This window comes from Rhamphochromis sp. 'chilingali' (genome assembly GCF_963969265.1).
Source record: "Rhamphochromis sp. 'chilingali' genome assembly, chromosome: 2".
Taxonomy (NCBI): domain Eukaryota; kingdom Metazoa; phylum Chordata; class Actinopteri; order Cichliformes; family Cichlidae; genus Rhamphochromis; species Rhamphochromis sp. 'chilingali'.
Genome location: NC_137930.1, coordinates 5999480 through 6021174, shown reverse-complemented (window position 1 = coordinate 6021174; position 21695 = coordinate 5999480). Strand labels below are relative to the sequence as shown.

At 41.8% G+C, this 21695-nt stretch overlaps 1 protein-coding gene across 1 annotated transcript in view; it reads left to right on the top strand.

Moving 5' to 3' along the window:
• The window catches only part of ppfibp2b (PPFIA binding protein 2b), a 95079-nt gene that overhangs the window by 53588 nt on the left and 19796 nt on the right, over positions 1-21695 (top strand). Inside the window, 4 exon segments of the mRNA XM_080863460.1 lie at positions 1850-1963; positions 11364-11513; positions 18201-18428; positions 19334-19426. Of these exon segments, the coding sequence (XP_080719586.1) occupies positions 1850-1963; positions 11364-11513; positions 18201-18428; positions 19334-19426 (585 nt within the window).

Here is a 21695-nt window from a genome sequence, read left to right as displayed (position 1 = left end):
TTTTCAGAGTGTACTTTTTCTTTGCTGTCCCAGTTTGCTTGTTCAGATGTGGTTGTAATTATTTTGGCATGCACAACTACATCTAACTTTTTGATCCCTGCCATAAATGAGCCAGGAGACTGTCTGGCAGGATTCGTTCCACGCTGGAAAAACATCTTGTCCTTTAATCTGTAATCCTGTGAGTTCAGATATTTCGTGTTATTTCATAACAAAACATGTCCGGACACCTTCGAAAGCATGTGAGGGTGTTTACATACGACTTGTGCAGTAACCGCCAGCGCCTAGTCGGCTGCAGTAAAGATGATTATATGTCATCTAACTATATGATGTCAGGAGGTGCTCTGTGCTGTCAAAACTCTTTAATAGCCAGTTCATGCAGCTGTGATTTCCACAGTCTGTCTTTACATCCCTCCTAGTTAATTTGTCGTTTTGGAACTGCCCCTTTATGCTCTCCGTGTCTCTGTGTATGTTTGTTTTATGCTCTGGGGAAGCCCACGCGAGCGGATGATTTTTTTTTGATGATAAGTGCACCACCCGTCTGGACAACCCCGGTTTGCAAAGTTTTCACAAAGTCCACATCTCGTTCGTTACCACCACCACCACCACCCGCACACCTACTTCTTACACATTCCTCAACTGACACTGCCCGTGATTGGTTGAGATCCAAGTGAACCGGGGCTTGTTTTTACTGACTGGTGATTTAATTGGCTGTGAACAGTTTGCCCCTCCGTAGTGCCTTCCTGCCTTTTCACCTGCCTCTACTTTAAGACTGCTTATGTGAAGCTTTGTCTTGCTTCAGCGTGTGCTAGTATAGACACACTCTGTGGTTAGTAACTAACTTCCTTCTAGCTTTGTCGAGAGCATTCACCTCTGTTTGTGTGTGTGTGGCTCAGAGGAAGGAGGTAAGGGGTATTTTTAACTTTTGTCTTTAGCATTTGGAGTTTATACAGTCATATCAAGATCACGCCGTGTTGTTTCTTTATTTTTACTTACTTTATCTTTGCGTCATGTTTGTCAAGCGTTAGTGGTATCCATGTTTTTGGTGCGAAACCTAACACAAGGCTCTTAGACGTGACTCATTCAGATACTTGTTCATTCATTTACTCACTTGTTCATGGTTCATCAGTGCCAGGGAGGGCAGGTTTAGCAGACCAGTCCCTCTGTAATAACACATGTTCATGTTCTGTTAGCGGTTACAAGTGTCAAGCCAAAAACTTGACAAAATATTCTTTTGTGCCAGAGCAATGTGCGACAGGACATGGCTGCAGGGGTAAAAATCAGAGAAACTGAAGTGACAGAGAGTCAGCTGCTGTCAGATGGATTTGGCATCGTTTAGGTGAACAGGAGGGATCTTTGAGTGTGTGTGTGGGTGCACGTTTGGCAGGAGGTGAATGGGTTGTCAGAGAGATTATAGTAAGTGTGCAATACATTCCTAGGTGACAGACTGCTGAGTAAATGTGTGTGTGTTGGTTTGGAGTTGAAGTATGTGATGATGTGTTCTTTTATGTGGATTGAAAGAAGAAAAAGACATAAAGACACAAACATAAACCAAAAGCTGTGGACTTTTGAATATGTAGGGTAGACTCAAACTGATAATATTTGTCTATCACAGGTATTAGTACTATTATACAGTATATATAGCATATTATATAGTACTATAGTAATAGTAATTCTATCTCCCATAAAAACTTGTATCAGTGACTAAAATCCAGTATCCAGTGTAGCAGAAACAATGTTTACCAACTAAAACTCCTGCATATTTCTATCTATTTTTTCCTTATCTTAAGCATGTGATCAGCCAGCGCTCTCTGAGGATGGTGTAATACAGTATGACTGTGTCACCCACCAGGTGAGCGTTCTGACCGACCAGGTGGAGGCCCAGGGAGAGAAGATCAGAGACCTAGAAAGTTCTTTGGAGGAACACCGCCAGAAACTGGCCTCCACTGAAGAAATGCTCCAACAGGTAAAGCACGTGTAAAACACCATTTATAAACCTGTCACAGAAAAATGTTGAACAGATGAAATATTATTGTTTGCATGTTGCTTGATCCACCCTGGAGGGATTCTGATGCTACAGTACAGACAATATGGCAAGAAAATGGCATTTGTAGTAATAGACTGCATAAAAGGTGGACATGGCCTTTGTGGTTTCTGGATGTCATTGTTAGCATTTTGGCTAACACTGTGGCTCAACTAAAGGCAGCAAGCTAGGCTAGCAGAGAGTGAAATCATCTGTAAAATTTAGATTTCACCACTAACTTTGGGACTTTTAACAAAGGAGCCAGTGGTAATGGTGACTCACTTTGTGGAACTAGCCTCAAGTTGATTTTAGATGAACTGCAGTTTGTTTGGTTCTCTGTACTAGTTTAATTTCAATCAATTAAGAAAGCTGTTTTAACCCCCGTATATAAAATATATTGCTATAACAGTATTAACACAGGGTCTCTACAGAGGGCCGTAGCTGTTTGTTCTCAGTGCAAACTGCATCAGCCTAAAGAGGAGAGTGTATTATATTTAAAACACTAAATGTGGTCTCAAATGGTGCCCAGACAGATGGTAACTGAAAATGAAACTATGACAGAGGTCATACTTATTGAGTTGACCTTGTTGTCACTTGGCGTGTCTTTTTTCTGTTTTACGTTAGAGCAAATACCAAGTCGCTGACTTCAGGTGATAGCAGGGAGTTATCCAACAGGATGTTCAGAGTGACTAAAGTGCAGGAGTGAGTTGTTACTGTAAATGAATAAATAAAGGAGTGGCGCAGTGTTTTATTGAGGGTTCCAGTTTGATTTTATGCTCGCTGGCCTCCTTTGACTCTGTCCCTGTTTAGCTGTGTGGTGGGTATAACAGAGACATCAAAACAACTAGATTTTAAAGGGTCAAAGCTCGAAGTTACTCAGTGTTCAGTGAGATGTAATGAGATTAGACAGAGTTTACTCTTACAGTACAGTGAGTTTGAAGGTGACCTTTTTAGATAAAGGATGTAAAATGTTCTGCTACCAGCTATGTCCCATTCATCGGATGTAATCCACTAATGTTGACTTTACATTAATGCAACTGCTGTCGGTCCTGGAGGGATGAGAATCAGTCAAAACATAGAAATAAAGCCCAGATTTCAGCAGCAGATACACGAAACCGAAAAAAGGTTTCCATAAACGTGGTTTTTAAAACATGAGCAGCGGTGAAATCCTGTGTGTTTCAAAAGCATTACTGAAAGATGTTGACAGAAAATGGGCCAGTCTGATTATTAAATATTCATTTCATTACAACATCTGGTAAACTGTGAGTACATTTATAACATAGGTTAATAACAAAGGGATATATTTGGAAACCGACAGAGCATTGAAGGTCTATTTAAACTGGACTAAGAGCAAGCGAATAAAAAGAAGAATACACTTTGAATTGATCAAAGCCTTTGTGTCGGTACAATGTGGCCTATGAGTTATCAAAGATTTATTTTTAACATCAAAGCAATTTTCATATAACTTCTATATAATCTATCTCTCTATATGTACATACTTTGTCCTTAACTGAAAAGAATTGTCAAAGCATCAAGCCTTTGGGGTTTTTCGAATATGAAAATTAATGTCAAATACAGACTATATTAATCCTGCGTGAAGATCTCAGTCACATGTTGCAAAATGTGTGCAAGGCGAACAGAGGCAACAGTTGAATCTGTATTGTTTTATAGTTTTGTTGTCTTCAGTATCAGGAAACAAGTAAATACTATCTCATGTGCATCAACGTCTGTCCTTACTGAAAATCCCATTAGTATGCGCTCCTAAGCACTTAGCACTTTAAGGCACTGCTGGACAATAATTGTAGAGCAAAGTGCAGTAAATGGAAAGTTTATTCAGCCGGCCAGTCTTTGGATTTCTCTACTGCTGCCCACAGTAGGTCATAATTCTGAAGCAGAGTCTTCTAGTCGTTTCAGTTGTTTTGGTTGCCGTCACCAGTGAGGCAAGCTCGTGAGCTCTGCCAAGCTGGACACAACAAGCCTGCAGCTCTGTGCATCACAGAATCAGGCTTCTGTTTAGACTCGTCAACAGGCTCTTTGTCCTCCTCGCTGTCGGCACAGAGGATAAAAAGGCCACAGCCCCCAAATAAATACCCCACCGCGGCCGTGACGTTTTTCTCCCTCATCCAGCCACCCTTTGTTATCTATTAGTTATTGCTGTTGATGTTTTTTCAAGTGATCTAAACCAGTTTTAGGTAAAAACACAGGAGGAATAAAACATCTCTCTCTCTTTTTTTAAAAAAAAATCTCTGCTGCTACTGATCTTCTTTTTGGTTTGTGACTTGACGTTTGTGGTGTTTCCTGGTTTTAGCTGCACTGATCTGCAGCTGTCGTCCTGGTTTGTGGTTGTTTGTTAGTAGCTGCGAGTGGTTCCCTTTTACAGTTTACGACCGCTGCTCAAATAGTTAATCTGATATGAGATGTTTGGTTTGCAGAGATGAGGGCTGAGTGAGGAGAAAGATAACTGTGGACCGGTGTTTTCAGTTTCTATCTCGTCTGTTGTGTCTGTTGTATTTTATTATCAGTTATGTACCTCTTAAATCTTCTCCGTGCATAATTACAGGGCATGTTTGAAGGATTTAAAAGGTGGCAAACACGTCTGCTTCTGCAGTGTCTAATACACAAGTATGAGTACACTGGTTTGGATCATACCGAGGTTGTGACACACGATAAATTCATCTTCTGATTTCTGCGGGTTTATGTTTTCACATAAAATCACATTTATATTTTAATGCTTTCATTAGCAAAAGTGGGGAAAAAAAACAAAATGAAGATTTTGAAAAACAAAATATCAGCAAAGCTCCGGATTGTTGGATGCTAAGTTAGTTGACTTTACCTCCTAGGACATTTTGGGTTATTTAGACCAAAATACTCAATTTTGCTCTACAAGGGCCTGATATCCACTTACGAGGACATTATACTGCTACTGTTCTTTCAAAATTTTAAACGAATATCCTAATACGTGGCTCTTATTTTTCTTAAAAACAAAAGTAAGGTAAAAAAAATCTGGTAATTCTTTGTTTTTACATTCATCGGGCCCCAATATGCCCAAATATCAAAGAGAAATTAAAAATGCATGCTGTGGAAGAGTTCAGGTCTTAGGAGGCTAAGGCAGGGGTGTCCAACTCCGTGCCCGGTGTCCTGCAGGTTTTAGATGTGTCCTTGATCCAGTACAGCTCATCTAAATGGTTAAATGACCTCCTCAACATGTCTTGAAGTGACTGGTAATGAACTAATCATTCGATTCAGGTGTGTTGACCCAGGATGATACCTAAAACCTGTAGGACACTGGCCCTTGAGGCCTGGAGTTGGACACCCCTGACTTAAGAACTCTCCACAGATGTTTGAAGCTTAGATTATTCCCAGAAAATGGGAAAAAGTGAAGTGCAGCACCTTCAAGTGGACAGTCAGCATGAAGCCGAAAAACAAAAAGTTGTACAGGGGTAGAAGGACACCTGAAAACGCCTGAAATTAAGGGACTTCACACGGCAGCACATTGCAAACATGAGCGCCTCCGTTAACAGACGTCAGCTGGGCGTGGAGATGGATGCTGTACGTCTGATTCTGTGTAGTGTATTCACAGGATAGTATTCACATGAGCAAACACAAACAAGTTGTGTGTCTGTGTGTGAGCGAGAGAGACAAGCGACAGGCGAACAAGAGTTTATCCAGCCATGCAGCATTATGTTTCAGCGCTGCAGGGCTGCTGTTTGCTGTGGGAACCACAACTAATCTAATAAGAAATAGCCCTCAGGGCACACACACACACACACCACAGGGTGCAGAGTTCTCATGCTGGAGGATATCCACCCACACATGTAGTCATACTGTGACTACATGTCCTACAGTGCCTTTATTTAGATATAAAAATTACTGTACTGAGACATTTCTGTCTACACGGCTTACACTGTTGTAGTTACACAGTATCCTAAACAACATACAAGACAAGTATAACGCGCATAAACATTCATGGGCCATTATGTTTTAATATTTTGCCATGTTCATTAAAAATGTAATTGACTCAACAGCAGACGTCATTCACTGTCTTCATTATTATCCAAAAAATATCAACAGCCCAGCAATTTCCCAGTATTTTTGGTTTCCATGCACTCTCTGGCTGATGTTTCTTTATTTTCTGCGTTTTTGACCAAAACAAAAAGGCGGAGGTCTCTAAAACAGTCCGTGATTTGGCAACCAGAGATTGAGAAATATCAATAATATAATAATAAAATAATAAAATGTTGCAACTTGCAAATGATGATGATTGCCACATCCTACCTACAGTTATGGGAATGGCTTGAATCAAATGAGAACCACTGAGGCTGAGGATCCTGAAAGTGCCAAAATTGCTGTTGGCACTTGAGGTTGGCTCTAAAGGTCACGCTTGAGTTTTCTTTCTGTGGTGAATCTAAGCAGAGCCTTGAACCTACTCAAAGCTGAAGCCATGCCAGCATTTATGCCAGTGCAGGCTGCGTCAACGTCCAGTTGCATGTCTGAGGACATTAGCTGCTTCCATATTTCCCAAGGGGTTGCTGTAGTGGCTGTGTCCAGATTTTTAAACCAGAGCAGATTTTACACAGGACACTCCTCTTGACGCAACCATCCCATTTATCTGGGCTTTGGATCGGGACCAGGAGTGCATTAGATTGTCACCCCCTTTGAGGTTTAGTTAGTGTCTCCTCTGGGTGTTGAGCCGGGGATCTTTCATGTGAAAGATGAATGTGTTAACATTTGGGTAGATTTAAGGTTAGCCTAAACAGCCGACTGCTTGGATTAACAACTATGCCAGCATGAAGAGTCATAGCTGATTTTGGTCAGGCCTCATTTCAGCTAACTGTAGTCACTGAACTGAGCCTTTCCACTGTGTTGGCAATCTTTTTCTGTCATTTGGGACCATGTCACACAGAACGCCTAGTGAATCTGTGCTTTGCCTTTTGGTGAGTGAAATGAGGATATTTTTATGTATCTTGATTTTGCACCTCTACATTTTATAGATGCAACATGAAAACCAGAGCTTGCAAGCCTTAGCTTATAACTTAGATCTCAACATTCTCGTCCAAATATGGTCACGTCTGAGTCAAAAAAGCTCACCTGCCTGAAGTGAAGAACTCATATCTCCATAACCTTTTGGCATGTCAACACATAGCGGAAAAACATAAAAAATGAACTGTTGCTAGGTTTAAAGTGCCTGATGTAACTTTTTACAGGGGAGCAAGCAAAGGTGCTCAAACAGACCTAAAACTGACGTGTTAAAATCAGAAGCAGTGCATATTTGAAAGGGGCTGAGAGTAGATGACTACTTATGACATGACATAAAATGACGGGGTAAATATATAAGAAGATTACCTATGCACCAGAGCCTACTGTAACATATAATAGGGCAGCATGCTAGTTACACCGAGAGAATAGAACAGCATGGGATTTGTTTTCAGAACATAGTGAGCGATGTAAAGGTAAGTTCACAGGCAAAAACAGTACCAAACTTCTACTTCTGCGATTTTATTGAGTGTTTAATTTTTAAACAAATAGATAGTAAATCTCCAAAAAGTTGATTCTGTTCATCTGGACGTAGCGTTTTGTGGGAGAAATGTTTCGTCACTCATCCAAGTGACTTCTTCAGTCTCAGCTGACTGCAGGTTTCCCCAAATCTTATAAACAGGACATTTGCATAATGACTGAAACCAGCCCACTGAAGGAACAATGGGCTGGGAGGTCAGTTCCTTAATCTTAATTATGCAAATTCTCATAACCATTGATCAACAACCACTGACCAAAACCCACTGATCAATGGCCATGAGTACCATTCACAGAGAGTTGGGGAATGGCTGCAATCACAGCATGTAAGATGGCGAAAGATGTATCCTTAGGCCCCCTCCTCGATTCAGAGATGGTCTTTCCCTTTTCACGTAAATGGCCTCCTTGACTCCGCCCTCAAACCAGCGTTCCTCCCTGTCCAGGATGTGTACATCCTCATCCTTGAAAGAGTGTCCACTGGCCTGTAGGTGTAAACAGACTGCAGAGTCCTGGCCTGACGAGGTGGCTCTTCTGTGTTGTGCCATCCGCTTCTCCAGAGGTTGTTTGGTTTCCCCGATGTATATATCCCGGGAATCCTCCTGGCACTTAACAGCGTACACTATGTTACTCTGTTTGTGTCGGGGGAGCCGATCCTTGGGGTGGACCAGTTTTTGGCGCAGCGTGTTTTGGGGTTTAAAAGCCACAGAGACACGGTGTTTAGAAAAAATGCGTCTCAACTGCTCCGATACTCCTGACACATATGGGATCACTACAGGTTTTCGCTTAGGCAGCGGTTGTCCTTCTCTCCTGGATCGGCTGGAGCTTTCTTTAGGTGCCTTTCCCACTTTGACAAAAGTCCAGCTGGGATAACAACATTTACTCAAGGCCTTCTTGATGTGCAGTTCTTCTGCTTCTTCTTCCATGTACAAATTGGCCACGATGGGTGAAACTGGGGAGCCCATGGCACACCCATGTTTCTGCCTGTAGAACTGACCCTTGTATGTGAAGTAGGTGGAATGAAGACACAGTTCAAACACACTTGGTCGATGCTGAGAGTGGTCCTGTTGCTGAGGTTGGGGTCATCCTAATCTCTTACGGACTACCTCCAACGCTTCCGTGACTGGGATGCAAGTGAAGAGAGATGTAACGTCGTACGAGACCATGGTTTCATCTGCCTCCATAATGACATCTCTCACCTTCTCAACAAAATCCAGGGTGTTCTGGATGTGGTGTTCAGAGCTGCCCACCAGCGGGTTGAGGATCGAAGCCAGAAACTTGGAGATGTTATAGGTGACAGAGTTGATCATGCAGACAATCGGTCTTAAAGGTGCACCCCTGTTTATGTATTTTTGGTAAACCATACAGGCTTGGTGTAGACTCCCCTGGGTATAGCCTGTGGTATGAGGTTAAGATTAAGGAACTGCCCATTGTTCCTTCAGTGGGCTGGTTTCAGTCATTATGCAAATGTCCTGTTTATAAGATTTGGGGAAACCTGCAGTCAGCTGAGACTGAAGAAGTCACTTGGATGAGTGACGAAACATTTCTCCCACAAAACGCTACGTCCAGATGAACAGCCTCTTTAAAGGGATCTATAAATTCTGTGGTGCATATGATAATTAGTCACATGCACGGCACGGCCTCATTATTAAAGGAAAGCAAATGTCAGGCAGCTGAGCCGTGGGCCATGACCACAGCGTGTGGATGAATTACCTCTAAATATTGCGGCTTATCCCTCTGTAAGTGACACTGGTGTTAGATTGCAAACTGACAGTCAGCTGCCATAACGAAAGAGATTTTCTAAATATCTGTGTGTGTGTGTGTGTGTGTGTGTGTGTGTGTGTGTGTGTGTGTGTGTGTGTGTGTGTGTGTGTGTGTGTGTGTGTGTGTGTGTGTGTGTGTGTGGGGTTTAGTTGTTCATTTGTGTGGCTGTGGTGTTGACACAGTTTGTTTACTGTGTGATGTTTCCGTTTAGAAAGAAATTCCTTGTCTGACATTTAATGGACAGTAATCTACTTTATTTGACCGCTCACAAGTCATTGAATTTCTGTCTTAAATATATGTTATTTAAAATAGGCTCATGTGAGAAGTGTGTGGCTATAATTCTAAAAAAATCCCAGCATCTTTTTTATTGAATTTGATTCATTTGGCATTTTGAAAATGTGCACGCACAAATGAAAAAATAGAGAAGCAAAAAATGATTCTGATTGTTGTTCTGCTCCAAAACCATCTCAAAAAAGTTTTGCATTAATAATACGTTTATATAGCTCAACTATAAGGCTACAAGATGCTTCACAAGACAAGATAGTCACGGTAAAACAAATCGTAATAAAACGTTTGAGAAACATTTAAAGGTTACAGAAAACTGGGAGGGAGAGCACAAGACAGTTAAAAGCAGAACAAAGAAAATGAAGAATTACAAACAAGTACAGTAAAAGCACACAAAAATAATCAAAGGCTCATGAAACACAAGTGACAACATAAAAGTAGCTCGATTTGGAGGCATTGAGAAAGTCTGCCTATCCGATGTCTCTACGAGAGATTTAAAACAAGAGTGTGATACATTAAAAACTATTAAACTGCAGAAAATGTATGTTTACAGCCTCAGTTTGCACTTCATCACAGCTCTCTGCTTTCTCAGTAAAAGACTTTCAGTACCTACTGCTGACTGTGACTAAAGAAAATATGACTACCTCTTACAGCAAAAACATTTCTGTCAAAGCGGCAACTTCTACGGGAAAATCACTTCCCATAACAAAGCGGTTACGTTACACTGACTCACTCACTTGGCTTTTGTTGCTTTTCTGACTGAAGGACTGGACTAGAAAGAGGTGAACTTTTGCGAGCCTTCATTCAGTTAGTTCATTTTCAGATTTGTTTGTGCTCTTTCTAAAGCTCCCACTCCTCTTTGCCTTCACAGCGCTCTGAGCTAACGCTAACTGCTCGGTTAAATACCCAACTGTGCGTTTTGACTCGCACATGTGTGACTACAGGGCGTAGCTGGTCTAATCGAGTGCTCTGCTTTAACTGGACAAGCTGAGTCCTGCATATATCAACGACATTTGTCCTGTTTAGCAAAGTTAAAAGTAACAGGGATATGGCAGCTTTAGCCACCGCCATTCGACACCATTGCCCCAGAACCAAACCTCCTGGAATCATATAAAGTTGTAATTTTTTTTCCACAGTTATTGTTATATTATCATGAGTGGGGGTCACACTTGAGTTGGCAGTCCTAGTTTTTACACGTGTCCCAATTTTGTTTTTCCTTATTAAGCTTTTTAAATTGGTGCACAAAAAGCTGGTAAGTTCATATTTGGTCTGTTTGGGGGTGTTTTTTCTTCCCATTTCTTTCTAAATGTTTCATACTAAACAAGTATGGAGCAAGAAGATGGACGTTAAAGGCTTAATCAGCAATCCAGGTCAACTGTAGTTTGAGTTTAGAAAGGAGGAAGTGCAATTTAAAGGAGTTTAGATGAGGAATTGAAAGCAACAGAGTTTTGTATGAGTCAGAAAAACGTTCCTTCATGTCCAGTAGAGTGCTTTTTTTCGTTCCCTCTCTTTTTTAGATGCTCTTTCTTTTACTCTCTCTCATACCAAAGAAGGCATATATTAATAGAGTCTCTAGCACGCTTGTGTGTGTGTATATATTTAGCTCTGTGGGGTCTGGGCCCCAACCGCTCTGCTCTGTTAGTGTGGGAACAATAATACGCTGAGTGGAGTAGCCTGCTTAGTCTCACAACACCGATCTCCAAAAGCTGCGTTGCTCTAGCTTGAGTAAGTTGCGTGTTTGCTTCCCATGCATCTGACTTAGATGGTGCACATGTGATTCTCCCAGGAGCTGATGAGCAGGACCTCGCTAGAAACTCAGAAGCTGGATCTGATGGATGAGGTGTCCTTTCTCAAACTGAAGCTGGTCAGCATGGAGGAGACGCAAACCAACTCACACCCGCAGGATTCGACAGACACAAAGCAGAACAAAGCTGAGGTACGGAAAGTCAACAAACATGTTTTCAAACACATTCAAGTCTTTGATCTAGAAATGGAAAACTTGTATGATGTCTGTGTTTAATGGGCTATAAGCCAAGATCCCTGCCACACTTGCCTGAGTGGAAGTTTTCCCTTCTGTGTACATATTGATGTATTGTAGAGTTAAATAACAGGAGGATGAACATTTTACTTTGCACAGTTAATCCTGTTTATGGTTGGGAAATAAACCATTATCTAATTTTAGGGCACAGATTAAGAGTATTATTTTAACTTACTTGTTGGTATTAAACAGTTATTGGTACTTTGATTATACACATTGATTTTCAGGTACTTCATTAGGTGGAAAGGCCAGATACCGACTGTCTCATACTTTTCATCTTGCCCAACTCTAAAACTCTGTAATGCAACATCAGAATATGTGATATTAGCGTCTTGAATAATCACAACTGTCATTAACTGTTCAGCTGTGTTTGCCTGGGTGATCCTTCACTACATTTCTGCTAGTTTGGGCTATTTATCAGCTGCAAAGAGCAACCAGTGGAACAAAAACATCATCACTGGTATGATCAGGTCTGCAGCCACCGCTTGGTTTGAATGAAATCACCTTCAAAATGTACATCAATAGACAACACAATTGTTTTTACCACTGTTTTTCAAATAAAGCTTAATAATCTTTATTCCGTATGTTCCATGAGGGGTTATTTAGGGACACGCATCCTGTGGTACGAGCAGTACCACAGGATTGGGGAGTTCAGACATGCTGTCTAAGGATGTATGGAAGCTGTTTGTCTGGTTTTATTGTGTTTTTTGTCTCAAAGCCAGGAGGGAACATGCACATTCACCAGGGGCTACTGCTGTCACAGTAGAAGGGCACAGATTGGGGGGAGGGGGGATTATTATGTTATTGTATAATATGTATTTGCAATATTTTGGCTTACAGATATAACAGTAACTACATGTCTGCTTTTTAACTCTTTCTGCAACTTTGGTTTCTGCGTCTGTGCTTGTTCTCACAAGTTATACTCTCTCATCCAAGCTTTTTATAAAGAAGGAAAACAAATGTTAATGTGTGGATTAAACTATGAGGCGCTGATTCCTCCCGTCTCCTGTCTGTGAGACCTCACCTGTCGGCTGGTGGCAGACGATCCCGCTAAAGAGGAGTGTGATTGGTGGAATGTGTGTTTGATGCTAACCGGGTCTATTCACAGGGCTCTTATCAGCCTCAGAGTTGTAAGTACATTATTGTATAGGCAACGGCTATTTCACACAAGGCACAGTCTGTACATGAAACCTTGTACACTTGTCTGTTGGAAATTTATGCAAATTAGTACAGATTTCATAATTTTCTTATTCAAAGATTTACTTACAGACCTCTTGCTATCTTTCTAAAAAAAATCCTTTCAGTTGCTGAAGTTTCATGGTAACGGTTAAACTTTTTACGCTTGTATAGCGGTTTGTCTTTAAGCCATGTGTAACAAAAAGGAAAAACCGTTACAGCTTTCTCTAGAAACTCTCATGTTGACTCTCGTTTCCACAGCAGCAGCCTGCTGTTACTTTTGTTGTTTTTCAGGTTTGGTTTACCCACTAAACCAGTGAAAAAGTCACACGAGCAGGATTTTCCCACAGTTTTTGTCCCACATTTAAATGGAAATCGTAGAGGCCAAATGAAGAATCTGTCCTGCGATCCTGAAATATCTGTCACCCAGATAATAACCAGGCAGATGGTGAAAACATGCCCACCCTCTGGCCAACTTGACTGGCAAAGGTAATGATGAAATGTGTCTGGATGGGGTACAAACTTCACTGGTGAGGCTCTGAAACAAGCCAGAACACATCAAACAGTAGTTTAAGCACCACCCTGCTCACATCCTGCAAAGAGTCAGCGGAACAGTTTTTGTTTTTGATCGGAGACTTTAGAAATAATTAACTGAAACTGTGAAAAAACACCTGAAACTCACGAGCCTCACTAATACCTGGTGCACCTAAAGCCCTTCCACCTTGTGAAGTCAAGAAATCAATAATTCTAGTATGGCCGTCATGACTTTTACAGAAAAGTGAACACCCTCCATTTAAGTATTGTGAGCTCATTGTCATGTTCAAGAAACCATTTTAATACAATCTGTGTCATGGCACATTATCCCGCTGGAAGCAGCCATTAGAATATGAGTACACTGTGGTTATATAGGGATGGACTTGGTCACCAACAGTACTCAGGTAGGCGATGGCATTTAAGTGAGTGTGTCATAGTGCGTCATTAAAATATCCCCCAACACTTTTACACCACCAACAGCCTGAACTGTTGATGCAAGCCAGGCTGGAGCTTTAATGCCGTTCACACCACATTCTGATCTAACCAGGAATGCTGCGGCAGAAAACTCATCAGACCAGGCAGCATTTTTCCAATCCTCTCCAATTTCGGTGAGCCCATTTAAACTGTAGCCTCGGTTTTCTTTTTCTAGCTGACAGGTGTGAAACCTGGTGTAGTCCTCTGCTGCTGTAGTTCCTCTGCTTCAAGCTTTGACATGTTGAGAGGTGATCTTAAACCTTGGTTGTGAGGAATGGTCATTCAAGTTACTGTTGCCTTCTCATAATCTCAAAGCAGCTGCTCATGTCTGACCTCTTGCATCAACAAGGTTTTTTTCTCACAGATAACTGTCACTCACTGGGTATCTTCAGTTTTTTGGACCAGCGGTCCCCAACCCCCGGGCCTCGGACCGGTACCGGTCCGTGAGTCGTTTGGTACCGGGCCGCGAGAGTTGAGGCTCAGGTGTGAAATGTATGGTTTTCAGGGTTTTTATCGGTTTTCAGCGTCATTTTGTTATCGTTTTTATCGTTAACTCTGTTTTCCTGGGTCTTTTCACGTGTTATGAATAAATCTTCTTTTCTTAAAACTTCTTTTATTTTGTTGTATTTATCCGCGACACCTTAAAGGCCGGTCCGTAAAAATATTGTCGGGCATAAACCGGTCCGTGGAGCAAAAAAAGGTTGGGGACCGCTGTTTTGGACCATTCTCTGTAAACCGTAGAGATGGTTATGCAGAAAAATCCCAGTAGATCAGCACCCACTGAAATACACCAACAACCATGTAGGTCCTCAGTTTTAACTTCAGCAGGTCATCTTGACTATGCATGCATGCCTAAATCCATTGAGTTGGTGCCATTTGATTTACTGATTAGCTATTTTGATTAGCAAGCACTTGAACAGGTGTACCCAATGAAGTGGCCAATGATTGTAGGTGAAAATGACTGCTCAGCTCAGCAACAGGTTTGGGCCTCGGTGAAGGTGAGAGTTACATTAGGACGCTGTTTCCCTCACTGACAGAACGCACAATAACGATGCACACATACACGCATTCCAACCAAGTCCGGCTGAGCAGCCTTTGCTTGTCTTCACTAGTTTCTTTGTGTGGACTTTGTTCATTGTGACACCCAGCTGCTTCCCACTGGCACAAACGGATACTAAGGCTGCTCATGTGGTTTCGCTGTGTGTGTGTCTGTGTGTAAAGCTATCACAAGCCATCCAGGGCCGTGCTCTGATAGAATAAACACGATACAGCATTTTTGACACGCAGGGGCCCATACTCTGCAACCGCACATGGATGGAGTGTGATAAGCATCAGCGGAAGCAGACAGAGGGGAGGAGATAGTGAAGGGAACAGATGAAAAGAGAGAGGACAGAGAAAAAAGAAGGAACAGACGGCTGATGTACAAAAAGTGACAGGATGTAGTTTGAAATATTGTTTTCTGACCTGTAAGGTGCACATTAACTGAACGTGCATGATAGCCACACTGCAAATCCTGCAGGACGTGACTGCCAGCGATGTCGGATTCTATGAGAAAACCAAGTGTGAGCTGACTTTGCTTCTTGTGCAAAGCTCACATTCACTCAATAACAAGAAGAACATTTGTCTTAGCAGAAAACTTTTTTATTCAGTCAGGAAGCCACATTCTGTCAATAAATCCTGGGAGCTGTCCAGTATTTCAGATACCATTTCAGGTACAGTGAACCTGAGTTTAGTGTACCTGACATGATCCTTATTTCATAAGAAAACTGCCTGCAAACCCTTGGTTTGAGTAGAAAGTGCCAACATCTTGGCACTTTCTACTCACGTCATGCTAGCTGCACCACTTTGTCTCACACTACTGTTAAATTGATGTTTAAAATGTTGGTTTAAAATAGTGATTTACAAAAGTTGCACTGTTTGCTTAGCACGGGTGGTCAGTTCATTTTAATATCCAGCACAAAAAATGCAATACCTGTTTTCAGCATTAAATACTGGTGCAATTAGCAGTAACCTGCATATCGCAGATGTTAGTAAATCCGTTTGTGTGCTCCTAGAAATATATTTGCAGCATGTTCCCATCTTTTACATGCAATCTTGTCACTTTCTAGCATGTGGCTACTGTTAATCCAAGGCATCATGCCTGTACCTAACACAGTAGTTTTGGTGCTGAAATGTATCCAAAAAATCCATTTAGGTTACATGCATGAGTTCATGTAGCCAATGAGCTGGAACAATCCAGAACAGCATTTCGGCACCTTCAGTTAATGAGTCATTAAATCTAACAGGCAGATTAAACAAAATAGTGCAGGATATTATCAAGCAGTCCTTTTTTAATAGGTTATATTGCAAAAAATGTAAAAAAGCAGCACAAACTTCAACAGGAATTGGGCGGCACTTATTCACTTTATCTAGTCTGTTTTTCAGGCTGCTTCAGGGATCATGAGGCCTATTCTCTCAGCTTGAGGCTCCACCACATAAATCTAACATCAGTCCTGTCAATGAGCCGTTTTTATAAGTTGGTGCTGTCTTGGTTTAGTATTGATTCAGTATTGAGATGCACATACGTACTCACCAGAATCCAACATGTCCGGTGTGCAGCTGAGGTGCTTTGCTTTGTTTACGTTATGATGGGGCTGCATTTTTGTCAGTAAAGTCAGGATGTGTGTGTCTGTGCGTGTGTCTGTGTGTGTGGTTAGTAACAGCTGCGAGGCTCCGGTAGGCTGTCAGGAGGAATGGCAAGCATCCACTCTGAGTATTCCTCGGGGCCAAACACTTTCACCTCAGGAAACCACACCAACACCACACACAGGCTCGCTGCCGTCTCACGAACACCTTTAAGTACTAAAGCAACCACTTTTCAGGAACAAGATTCCCCTGAGCTGTGACATTTTCTTAGACCAACAGTTTGCTCAACATTTAATGTGTGTGAACAAAAAGAACAGTTAGAGACTTTGCTCTGTGCACCTTCATGTCTCTTCTTTATTGTACGCTCTGTTTTTTTCCTGTCTTTACATCCTGTCTTGTTTTGTTTTATTGGTCTAAATTCTGGGTTACGGCTCTGTTTCCCATGCGACTAGACTTGGCTGGAGCTCAGGCATGATATAATAACCCTGGTGCGCCAGATGGGGTTATTACTTATACAAAATTATGCTTTAGATGCCTGAAATGTGGATTTTATGTAGTTTAAAACAGCCCTGCCTGCTGAGCTGCTTTTCATGTAAAATGTAAAATAGGCCACGAAGCACAATGACAGAGACTGAAATCTTGGCAGCTTGTTCCTATTGCCATTTTTTATATTTACAATATGGTATCATACTTATATTGTGCAACATCAGAAGTTGCCATGGAAACTATTCTAATGTCAGCAGAAGACAGATGTTAGCCCTGATCTGTCCTCAGTGGATACGCTCGACATTAGCTTAACAGCCAGTACAATGCAAAATCACTAAGTGCATCAGCATGACAGACTTGTTGGTTGAGGGCTTTTGGAACGCCTAAAGTGTCGTGGTCGTATCACAACGGGGCGTGTTGTGTTTGACCTTTCGATCTTTAATTCCTGTACAAAAGCTGGTTCGACTGGGAAAACCCTCTGAGACAAATTAGTGATTTGTGACCACTGTCTTGATTTAATTGGACACAATGATTCATCCACTCAGTTGGAGCACAGTTCGCCCAAACAATACAACCCATTCTTAACCACCCCACTCTAATTCTGGCTGTCAGGAGGTGTTTGTCTGCTCACCGCTGCTCTCCAAACTCCACTAGACTTCCTGCTTTTTCCTCTGACCCCAGACTAACCTTAAGAATAAAGTGGTCGCTCCTTTCCTGTCAGTGGTCACATTGAGCCAGCAGGGAGGTGGCGCAGAAACACTCGCGCTGTAGATGAGCACAGATCTGTTTTTCACACTATTTCAACAATGTAAGACGGTGAGGCATGATGCCTTGCCTGCATCTGTCTCCCACAATCTCACCGTTACAGCACTAATACAAGAGGAGGGCATTGCATAATGCAAAAGTTTTTAAAGGAGTAAAAGTTACTCTTGTGTTTTCAGTTGTTTGTCAATGTGCTGAGGTGTAATGCTCCTTCTTTTCTAGGATTCTAACATTTTCTCCAGTTGAATTTAAGCATTTCTTTCTTCCGCTTCAAGTGTTTGTGTAAATCTTTGTGCTTTGTGTGTTTCACAAGATTTTTATGTGTTTTCTGAGTTTCTACTACAAATGGCCAACAGTGATCCAGATGTGGCATCAACCATTTTCCCTGTACTGACTGATTAACAAATAAGTTCATGTTTTATTCTCCTCTCCTCCTCTCAACTGACTTTCATTTATTCCTCTTTTCTTCTCCTCATCTCACCATTTCACCTCTTCTGCCACCCTTCATTTGTCTTCCAACCCTCCCAGTGTGTGGTAAATCTCATCAGTGAGCTCCAGGAGCAGATGTGCAGGTTTCAGGAGGAGATCAGCACTCGCATTCAGGAGAAACGGGCCCTGGAGGAGAAGGAGGCCCAGCAGGGGGAGCCAAGAGACGGCCAAGCCCAGGGCTACAGCCCTCAAGTTGGGTTGGTCGGCTTGGACCTGAGCCTGTCTGGCTCTGATGCCCGGCAGCACAATGGAGGAAAGACTGTTCACGTAGGGAGACTTGATGGATGAACTCATCTTACCCTCCTTCCCCATCATTTCTTCTCTTCTCTTCTTCCCTTTTAACCAGTCCACACACCACCCGGTATTTGGAATATTCCACAGAATCAAGCTAACAACCTCTCTTGTAGTGTCTGTATGTGTACTGCAGGATGTTGGGGTCACACTCTGCTCTGGTTCTTGCAGTGATTGAGGCTTTCGATTGGGTTTTCTAAATGCTTCCATACATTTGAGGAGTTATTTACCTAAAAAGTCTTCCAGCAGTATGACGTAGAGTGAACTCCTCAAGTATTTGAAACATTTGGAATGTATTTCAGCACCGATCAGGATGTTGTCTCTATAAATCCTTTCAAGCTTGCCTTTAGGACCAGAATTGTGTTTTGTATTAGATTCGATGTGGTTTCCTTGCATGACAGTGATTCCTCCACTAACAAAGTTTACATCTGTCAGCTTCCTAATACACTGACCAGGTGGATGGGTCATGTTACGGTCCCTATAACCCTGCTGTCCAAAGTTTCCCCCAGATGGTGGCAGTGCGCAGCTGGCAGATGTGCGACCCGGAAGGCTTTCAGTAGTGTTCTGGGTTTCCTGGTTGTTAACTGCACGTTGTGGTGTCTGTTTCAGGAGGATCTTGTTCCCTTTATTAACCACTGTCTGGCCCCGGGGACCTTTATAACTGCACTGAATGTGAACCTGGTGTTTGAATACCCTCCCATTTATATGCTGGCATGCGTGCCCACTCATGTAGATGAACCTCGTGCCGATTGTGACATGTAGATGAAATGTATAACTTTTTTTGAGAATTGCTTGAAACATCAGAAAAGTTTCGTAATTGTGCACATGTATGTAAAGTGGTCTGGCTAACTGAAGAATGCTATGGTTTGGCTTTTCTGCAGGATTTGCAACAAGAAGTTAAGCAGCTGAAGAGCAAAGTGGATGAGTTGGAGGGAGAGAAGAGCCAGTATGAGAGGAAATTAAGAGCCACCAAGGTACTCGCTAAAGCACACAGAGCAGTGTAAAATGCATTTTACATGCACTTAAAATCTGTTTGTAGAAGCTGGGATGCTGTGTAACATATACAAAAAGCATATCAAATGTTGAAACTGAGAAATCTTATTATATTTTTGAATATGAAGACTTAAAAATGTGTTTCACTACTGCTGGAAAACATGTAAATTGTGGTTTGGCATTGTCTTCTGTGCGAAAGAAGTTCTTTCAATGTTACTCCAAAATCTGTAAACATCATTTAGTATTAGTGGTGTCTTCACAGATGTCCATTTCACTTGTCGTAGGGCCCCAAAATTGCAGCGTTTCATTGGTTTTTAGCCTTGGTACTTGGTCTAGAGGTGTCTCCAGAATCTCTGGATCTTTAAATGTTATGATGCAATGCCCCAATACTTTGAACTTCTCTAATCTTTTGTTATTTTATGAAGCTTTTACCCTTAAATTGTTGAACTCTTTGCCCACATAGTTTTTCACGGAGCAGTTAGTCCCTTCCGAGTTTTTCTTCTGAACAGCTCGGCCTCTTTAAGATGTTTTTTTTAATATCCAACAACATCACTAATTGAGCTCATTAGTCTCTGAGATCTTCCATCTGGTATTTTCTTGGCGTTTCTTAAATTTAAGTTAAATTGCATTATTGATGTGAAATTGTAAGGAGCGCATATATAGTTTTGAGATTTGTTGTGTTTTTCCACTATTTTTAATAAAATGCAGCTCTTGCTTTTTTTTCGAGAGTTATTTTGTGTAGAATACAATAGAATAAATAAAAAATGAATAAAAAAATGGGACTTAATGAGCTCTGAAGTTTTCATTAGGGTGGGTTTCCTTTGGACAAAGCCAGGCGGCTTGTTCCCCTTTTCTTCCAGACTTACATTAAACGAATCCAAACATTGCTCTAAACTAATCTGACTAACTTCATATCATAGATGTGAGTGTGGTGTATACTTCTCATCAAACTCACTGGAAGAAGACTTTTCAAAATGTGGAAAGTGGCCTGTGAAGTCACTCCAGCAAACCTGTGTAAAGGACGGACTTCCTAATCTGATAATTGCACATGTGAAAAAGGAAATAGAGCAGATGTAGACAAGAATGGATGCTGGATACTGTAACAGAAGATAAAATTAACAGCTGGTGTTACTGTGATGTTATACGTAAACGTTCGATAATTTGATCAGACTGTCACCAGGTGAATTTCTTTAACCTTCATTCATCAGGATGAAATAATCAGAGCTTCACTCATTTGTGTTTCTCAGCAGCAGAGACGTGCAGCTTCATTTCCTTTGTTATGACAGAGTCTCTCTCTAACATATTGTTGGATATTGTCTGAAGGAGGTCAAACTGCCATTGGTTTCTCTGTGCTTACAGTGCTTCCTTCCTCCTCTCTCCCTCCTTCACTATCCGCCTCCTCTCCTCTTCTCTACTAACCCCTCTCTGCGGCTTGCTCTCTTCACTTTTTTCCGCTCCTCCTTTCTCTTCACATCCCTAAATCTCTCCCCGTCATTACTCTCTTCCTGTCCTCTCTCCCTCTCTAGCTCTCTATCTCTTACTCTCTCCATGTGTGTTACCAGTCGCTCATGACCCAGCTGTCCAGCCTCAAGCTGACTGTCGAGCACACACAGCTGGAGAAGCAGCATTGGGAGGAGCGCTGGCGCAGCGCACAGGTGCCTCCTCTTCCTCCTCTCCTGCTCTTGCCGCTTGTCATCTCCCCGTGTTGATTTCTTTCCTATGATTAGTGTTATGTTTGGCCTCTTCTTTTCTACTTTTCTCGTCTTGCTCCTCCCCTTCTCGTGTTTTTTTCTCATTTCTTTTCTTTCCTTAGTTTCCTTAGTTGCATTTGTTTTTGTTGGTCTTGCGATAGCTGTGAAGCTCTGTCCTGTCCCTTTGAGCAGGAAGGGACCGGACAGAGAAACCTACACAATAAATAAATAAATCAAAACCTACACTGGTTTTGATAAGGACAAGGTTTGTATTTTTTAAAAGCAGAAACCAGTAGATTCCATCCTTTTACTTGTGGCTTTTTCTTTCCCGTCGTTGTGATTTTTAGTGTGCGTTTGCATGGATTTTGTGAATTTATTTGATTCTATCAGTTTTGTGTGTTTGTGCGACCCTACTGTGTTCATATTGTGCACTAAGGATATAACACGGTAATGATGGCTTCCACATAGTCTCACTTCAGCAGATTTCCTGGCTGGTGCCTTTCATTTTATTTTATATGCTCTGTAATATTTGGAGCCTTCGAGACAAACACAGATCTGA